Source organism: Leiobunum rupestre, chromosome 1, assembly GCF_980474605.1.
Source record: "Leiobunum rupestre chromosome 1, qqLeiRupe1.1.hap1, whole genome shotgun sequence".
NCBI lineage: Eukaryota > Metazoa > Arthropoda > Arachnida > Opiliones > Sclerosomatidae > Leiobunum > Leiobunum rupestre.
Genome location: NC_143384.1, coordinates 79,089,732 through 79,098,012, shown reverse-complemented (window position 1 = coordinate 79,098,012; position 8,281 = coordinate 79,089,732). Strand labels below are relative to the sequence as shown.

Below are 8,281 nucleotides of genomic sequence, written 5' to 3'. Positions count from 1 at the left end.
CCCTACCTATGAAGGTAAGGAGCCAAACCCTTTGGAAAGAGCTCCTAAAGGGGAACGACGAGCACACAGCAGCCCAAGTAACCCGGCACAGCTGGCACCGGAGATCCCAGTGGGCCCCAAAAGGCCGGGAAACAGGACCGCCGTGCCCGCATATGGAGGCTCGGCGCCCCACAGCAGGCTACCCAATCCGCCGAGGCGACCAGTTTGCCTGGACCCTCTCCGTTAGCCTGAACCGAAGTTCAGTATCCAGCCCAAACCTGACCGAAGTCGGAGGTGGAGATAGGACCATTTGATCAGAGCTAACATCTCCCAGTGCGCCACCGCCCTTATGGGTTACAAGAGCCGGACCCCGACTCCCCGGTAAAGCCACCAGTTATTGCACACTCTAACCCATTTAGGGCCCCATTGAAAATAAAGTAAAAAAAATTGTATGTACGACCATACGTTTCGGGGGGGGGGGACATGTGCCCTCGGTGCACCCCCCCCCCCCGGCTACATTTCCTTTTGTATTCAAAATACATAGAAAAATGTTCTCTGATGTATAACGCGACAATTTGGAGTACACAAAAATTATTTATCAGCACGAGAAAACGCGAACGTCCCGGTACATTGATTCTATTGTACGCTAAGTTGAAACTCTTCAACTCCAGCAGTCGATAATGTATCCGTCATCTATTTCTAACTATCAGGGATTCACAGCCCTTTGCCTTCTTTTGAATTCCCCGGGTAAGACCATGTTGTCCAAGGCCCAAAATCCTTTTTTTTCTCTTTTGGCCAGAAACTCTGCCAGGTAGAATTGGGCGCCCATTCCACCGTATTCGGCCCCTTTCCCTTTATAGACGCACGCCAGCCCCGCTTTGAGCATCTCCAGGGAGACATTGTCCACCCGCCCTGGCACCCGCAAATTGCCCAGAACACGGCCGTACTGGTCCAGCTTATATTTCGTCAAAATCGCCGTTTCGCGCGAATGGTTGTCGACCCTTCATCTCCGGAGCGTCGATCCCGATCAAACGGACATCCAGGATCTCATCATCATCCACGTCGAACGCCTTGACGCCATCTCCATCGGGAACATCAATGACGTTCACTTTGGCGGTTCCGGTTGGACCTGACCATTCATTTTCATTTGGACGTCGAACCGAGTGAATTCCAGGAATGGTATTTTCATCGATGATATATATTGAATGGTCCGGTGACGATGCTGGTTCATCTTGATCCCTAACCAATCGCTGTCTAGAGCTTCTATTACGCTTTCGGCGATTCCAAAATCTTTTGTATCGTTTTGTTCTGGAAACAGCGCCTGGTAGAGTGTCCTCAACGTCACCTTCGCTTTGGCTTTTCCTACAGCAATGCAACAGTAGAAGAACTATCGCTACGGCGATGACAATTAATACGATGTTGAGTTCCATTCTAGTCAACTTTTTCACTTGGTGAAGAGGTCAAAGACGATTGCTTTCCAATTAAGCTTGGTTCGAGAAGCCTGAAATATAACACGAAAAAGACTTAAAGAATCGAATTTCCAAAAACAGTGAGAAGAATATTCTATATGTGATAATAAAAATAATAATAATTAGCTAGGCTAATACCCAAAGCCTATGTCATCTAGCGACATTTAATATAGTTTCTCAAACTATTACATTTTATATCGTTACACACGGTAAAGGTTTGATCCACGATGTGGTGTCCACACGGAGTTCGACGATGTTCATGGTACAAATGCACAGTGGCGTAACTAGGAACTCCGCCCCCCCCCCCCCCCGCGAAAAACAACTCGAGGCCATTTTAAATAGCACCGATTTTAATCATAAACGTTTGGGGGCCCTTAGTTCTCGGGGGCCCCCGGCGCCGCGGGGTCTGTGGGGGCGCTATTTACACCACTGCAAATGAACATGTTACAAACGATATTAGTGATAACTTTACGATATTTGTTTGAGACTTTAGATGATTTAAAAAATGTTAAGTAAATAGATGAGATATATTGCCTAAACTAATACTGCTTTTTTATGTTAAGAGATAACCAGAATTTTGATTTTTTTAACCCTAGTTATAATATAGTTCATTGTAACACAGGAAACCTAAACCAAACTAACTGTAAAAATTTTATATTACTACACTTAAACATCCGTAGTTTAAATAAATATTTCAATGAGTTATTAATCTTTCTAGAAACTCTCAAATTTAAAATAGATGTAATAATATTAACCGAAACTTTTAAAATTGATAATGTAAACCAATTTAGTATTGATTTTTTTAACCCTAGTTATAATATAGTTCATTGTAACACAGGAAACCTAAACCAAACTAACTGTAAAAATTTTATATTACTACACTTAAACATCCGTAGTTTAAATAAATATTTCAATGAGTTATTAATCTTTCTAGAAACTCTCAAATTTAAAATAGATGTAATAATATTAACCGAAACTTTTAAAATTGATAATGTAAACCAATTTAGTATTGACGGATACAATATATCATCTGATATTTATTTTAATAGGAATGATTTCGTGGTAATATATATTAATGACAATTTACAATTTAAAAAAATAGATTGTGATTTTGTAGATGCAAATATTCTAGCTATAGAAATAACGTTACCAAATAGCCAGAAATATAAAATTATTGCTGTATATAGGTCTCCAAATAATGACGTACAGGAATTTATAAGAAAATTCGCTAGTAGTCTACAAATGTTGTCAAACGCTCCTAACATTACGTTAGTAGTCGATTTTAATATTAATTTAAATGCTAACAATAATACTACTACTGACTACTTAACATTATTATCTGAATATGGTTACGCTTCTTGTATAAATGAGCCAACGAGAGTGACTGAAAATTCAAGTACATGTATCAACCATATATTTCTAAAAAAAGGACAATTTAGAAATCAGAACAGCCGTATGTGAAACTAACATTACAGATTATAATCCGATTTTTGCTAATTTACCATATATTGGTAGTTTTGAAATAAGTCCTAATTATTGTGAATCTATAAATATTGATTATGATCTCTAAGTAAATAACCTTAAAAAAGAAAAGTGGACCACAGTTACTCAAAATACAGATGCTAACAAAGCTGCTGAAAATTTTATAGATATTTTTAAAAATAGCCTGACTATTTTTGCACAAAAACGGAGAATTAAATTAAACCATAAGACGCGTAAATTGAAATCTTGGATTACTACAGGGTTAATTGTGCCCATAAAAAAACGTGATACCATGGCTAAAAAACTTAAAACTGAACCATTTAATCAAAATCTAAGAGATAATTATAAGGTTTATAGAAATAAAATTACAACCTTAATAAAAACTGTAAAATTTAATTATTATAAAGCTAGGTTAAATGAAAGTGATAAAAGCCCTAAGATGATTTGGAAATTGATCAATGGAGCTACTACTGTAAATAAGAGACAGAAAACTAAAGAAAAAATTAAAATCAATGATCAATTATTAATCGTAAAAAAAAATGCTACGATAGCCGCAGACCACTTTAATGCTTATTTTGCATCTGTCGGCCCGCTATTAGCAAAAGACATATTGGATAAAAACCTTACAAATCCTATAAATTATAATTATATCGTTAATGAAAATGTAAACCCACAATCATTTGTATCAACCCATTTATACCAATGGATATCGAAAACATCATTGATAAATTAAAAAATACTAACTCAAATGGGTATGATGGAATTAGTGTAAAAATGTTAAAATTATGCAAAACATCTATATCTTTTCCGCTCTCTTATATCTTAAACTTGTCCCTCGTAGAAGGGTCTTTTCCTGATGTTTTTAAAAAATCAGTTATAGTACCAATTTTTAAAGCTGGTTGTAAGGAGAAATTGGAAAATTATAGACCGATTTTATTAATAAGTAATGTTTCAAAAATATACGAAAGATTTGTTAAACATCAATTGGTGAATTTTCTAGAGTCCAAAAATTGTCTTTCTGAAAATCAATTTGGTTTTAGACAAGGCTTAAGCACAAGTGATGTATTATATGAGGTAACCAAAGAATTGTATAACTCTCTCGATAAAAATCGAAAAATGATAGGAATTTTTATTGACCTAAAAAAGGCCTTCGACACAGTTTCCCATGCTTTGTTAATTAAAAAAACTTAATAAGGTTGGAGTTCGTGGGCTTCCTCTAGAATGGCTCAAAAGCTATCTTCGAGACCGTTTTACTATAGTAAAATTAAATAGTATCTACAGTGATTCAATAGCAATGACTCATGGTATTCCACAAGGGACTATTCTAGGACCGATACTGTTTTTGGTATACGTAAATGAGCTATGCAATCTACAAATTCATGGGCGTATATCATTTGCGGATGATACATTAATTTTATGTGAAGGTAATTCATGGGAAGAATCCTTTTTAAACGCTCAGATAGCTCTTGATCATCTGTATAAAATATTAAATATGAGCTTATTAACCTTAAATTCGGATAAAACTAGATACATATGTTTTGCTCAGAGACCTAAAATAGAAAATTACTATAATTTATCCATAAACATCCATAACCATTTTTTACATAACCATTGTAACCGCATGACTGTACCGAAATTGAGAGAGTGGAAAGTGTTAAATATTTGGGAATAACGATTGACTCAAAATTAAACTGGAAATTGCATATTAATAATATTTCGAAAAAATTAAGTGCATGTCAATATAAGTTCTACGAACTGAGGAACTTCCTACCTATATGTTGGTTAAAAACAGTTTATTTTGCTATTGTCCAATCGATAATTTCCTATGGTATGGTTGTTTGGGCTGGAACGTATAAGGCTACTCTGGAACCCTTAGGAGTTATCAGAGAAACATTATTAGAATTTGTTTAAAGAAAAATCGCTACGAACAGAATTTTAACCTTTATAGAGACTTCTCAGTCTATACTATTAATCAACTGTACGCTAAAACCATTTTGATCTATACTTACAAAAATCGATAATCATTAGCTTCTCAAACGATTTATAGTACCCGTGGTATTACGAAGAAAAATTTACCAATTGAGAAAATGTTTAAATCAATTGGCCAGAATCATATTACTTATCTAGGGCCAAAATTATATAACTTATTGAACACTGAAATTAAAAACTGTACTAATATAAAACTATTTAAACGCAAAATTGGTCAATGGATCAAAAATTATGGTGACAAAAGATTGAAAAATGTGTTTTTTTTTTTAGTTATTAATATTTAAAAAAAACACACATTTTTATGAACTAATTAACCTTTAATTTTCTTTCCTAATCTTAAATCTTAAGTAAAATGTAACTCGATTGTTTTTCAACCTCAAAGCCCTGATTTGATTTAAAACTATTATTATCCCCACCACGCACAAGTTTCCCTCATGGGGTTGGGGTGATGAATTAAACAACTATAAACATATTTTGTAATGTCAACATCAATAAAAATTATTATTATTATTATTATTATTATAGAATAAAAAAAGTTTGAATTGAATTGAATTATTATTATTGTGGTTGTAATGCACAAAACAAAACTGGATGTGGAACCCACCCTGGTTCGGATTCTTAATTATGTACATAAATGTGTCATAAGTAGTCAAACTAATTATTGATATAAAAAGATAAGTGCTTCTATTGATAACAAAAGCTACTTAAAGCGTAGTTTCACCCCCTACTTGAAATAGAGTTCAAACATCAGCTCATTTTCCCAACCTCGCCATGGCTTTGAAGAATATTAAATACATGTACGTCATCGTCGTTACAACTATCGCCAGTTAAAAGTAAATAAACAAGACGTCAGGGAAATTTGGGTACACACAGTCTTCCAAATTGTTTCGAATATCTTTAAAGCAATTATCATCTGAGCCCATCGACTACGCATATTGAAACATTGACAACATGATAGACTTCGAGTACATGGCGCCAGTCAACTTACCGGAAAAATCTCGAACGCACAATACGCGGTATGATTTTACTATGAGTGTCGCCCCCCCCCCCCTAGATGGCGTTTTTGTTTCTCAATTTCCTGTAAAATGAAAATTCAGGGTACAAACGGGTACTTGACGAGAGTACCAATATTTTAGACTTGATTTTGTTAATATTTATATAATTAGTACCTCAATAATTGGGTTTTGGCGTTTTGAGCACGTAGAGCACGTGATGCACGTGCAATTGTTTGATCATTTGCTAGATTTTAGGCCAAAGTAGACGAATATTGGGAGATATCGTTGGTCTCATTGGTGCCTTATCGTTCTGCGGAAATTAACAATCGCTGGGCAAAATCCATTATTAACTCAACCAAGGATACTTATCAGAGTATTGTTACTTGTCCATGTTTGGCAAAAACCAAGATTGCAAATGGCTTCCAGTTGGAGATATTTGCGCCAATATCATAAAATATTTGTAGATAAATTTTGTTCTGAAATATGACATAAGTATATTAATTTAAAATAATGTTTTCAATTGTTGCCCTTCTTTGTTGGCACCTGACGATGCCGCGCACTCGCTTCGCTCGAGCGCTGGGGGCGAGCGGCTCCACCCCAACCTAACCTAACCAGCTAAAATCTACCCAATAGTAAACTGATATAAGCTTAATTTAGAGAAATAATCTTAAACGGCTGTGGAGGCGTTCTGCAACGTGACAGATACTACATTTACGGCTGAGCAGAACAGCCGTCGAAGCGCTCGCGAGCGTAACAGATCCAACATGTCCTCTTGGCCTAGAGGCCCAGAGACGGTGTATAGTTTCGTGGGATAATGTGTTATATATAAAAGAGAACAAGCCGCAGAACGATAACGCACCATAGTCGAAATCGATTTTGTAGGTCAAAAACCTATGAAACCTACGATATATCCCAATATTCGTCTACTTTGGTCTAAAATCTAAAAAATGCTATAAAAAACAAGAAAAATCCGTCTAAATTTTAAACACCCTATAATATAATAAAAAAACTCATTAGTTTTGTATACATATAATAATTTTATCTTCGTGTACCCTACGGAATATCAAAATGTATTAATATGACCAAATTGCGCCCTCTACTGGTGTTAACACTCATAGTAAAATCTTACCCAATACGCTTAGTTGCGGCAAAGGTTTACGAAAATTCCAGTTCTTAAATAATTCAAACCATCAACTCTTATCGTAGGCAGAATAATAACGCGTTATTGAATCGTATCTAAAAAAAACTACTATAAAAAGTAGTTTATAATTTCAGAGCTAAGCCCGTTTTTTTATTATTCGGGATTGAGGGTGGTCATGCTCAGTTGATTCAAGACAGATTTAAATTTTTAAATTACCTCAAGCCTAAATATCTCGTTTCTGTTCTGTCTGCAAAAAAAAATCGCCAACTAGGACTCGCGTTTTAAATACGTTGAATCAAAAAGTGTAAGATTTAAAGAAAATGAATTAAAACATTTTTTATTTCTAAATATACTCTACTTTAATTAAAACATAATCATCCTTTCTAAAATAGTGTCTTAAAGAATCGCGCCCATTTTCAATACAACGATATTTGACCTTATGTCAGGGGCGTATTAACCATTAGGCCGAGTAGGCACGTGCCTAGGGCGCCATTTTTCTATGGGCGACAAAACTGTGATAAAGCCCCACGGTCGAAGTACGTGGGTTGCCCCTACTTAGCTGACCAACCCGTTAGACAATGCCCAGGGGCGGAAAATTATTCTGTACCTAAAGGCGCCGAAAGGATTAATCCGCCCCTGCCTTATGTAAGAGTAGACTCTTCGTTGTTCGGGGTCGATGGCTGACGTTTATAATTACAGTAAATGACGCATTTGATTTAACAGGTTTAATGTTAACTACAATTTTAACAGCTAGGAAATAATACTGCCTCGCGCTCCTCCTCTTTCTTCCACGTTACGCAGCTCGCGTCTTTACTCGAGTGTCATTAAAACCGTACTTACCAAATAGTTCGGTAGATAGGTATACGTTTAACGTCTACAGTGAAAAGGGCGCTAACACTTGAGGGAATCGAAACAAGTAGTCGCATTTTAAATGCTCTTTTGCTCTCTCTTAACCGCGATGATGCTGCCGGCAGTTTTTTGTACAGGTTTTACGGGTCGCCTCATATCCTCTTACACATATAGAATCCTTGGTCTAACTTCCCTTGTAATAATATTATAATACCGTTGACAAAAATCGCAGCCAGACGTGGGCAAAATCGCTTGTGATTTTTAGAGATTAATCTAAATAAAAATCCTCACTCTCACTCAAAAGTGAGAGTTAATCTAAATAAAAATCCTCACTCTCACTCAAAAGTGAGAGTTAATCTAAATAAAAATCTTCACTC

At 35.7% G+C, this 8,281-nt stretch overlaps 1 protein-coding gene across 1 annotated transcript; it reads right to left on the bottom strand.

Moving 5' to 3' along the window:
- Positions 1–935: 935 nt before the first annotated feature.
- Positions 936–5,923, bottom strand: LOC149966745 (uncharacterized). The gene is made up of 2 exons (XM_090167603.1): positions 5,908–5,923; positions 936–1,480 (listed from the first exon to the last, which is right to left on the bottom strand). Exon 2 carries the CDS (start codon positions 1,407–1,409, stop codon positions 936–938), a length of 474 nt encoding a protein of 157 aa, XP_090023729.1. The 5' UTR covers positions 1,410–1,480; positions 5,908–5,923.
- Between the last annotated feature and the right edge of the window lie 2,358 nt (positions 5,924–8,281).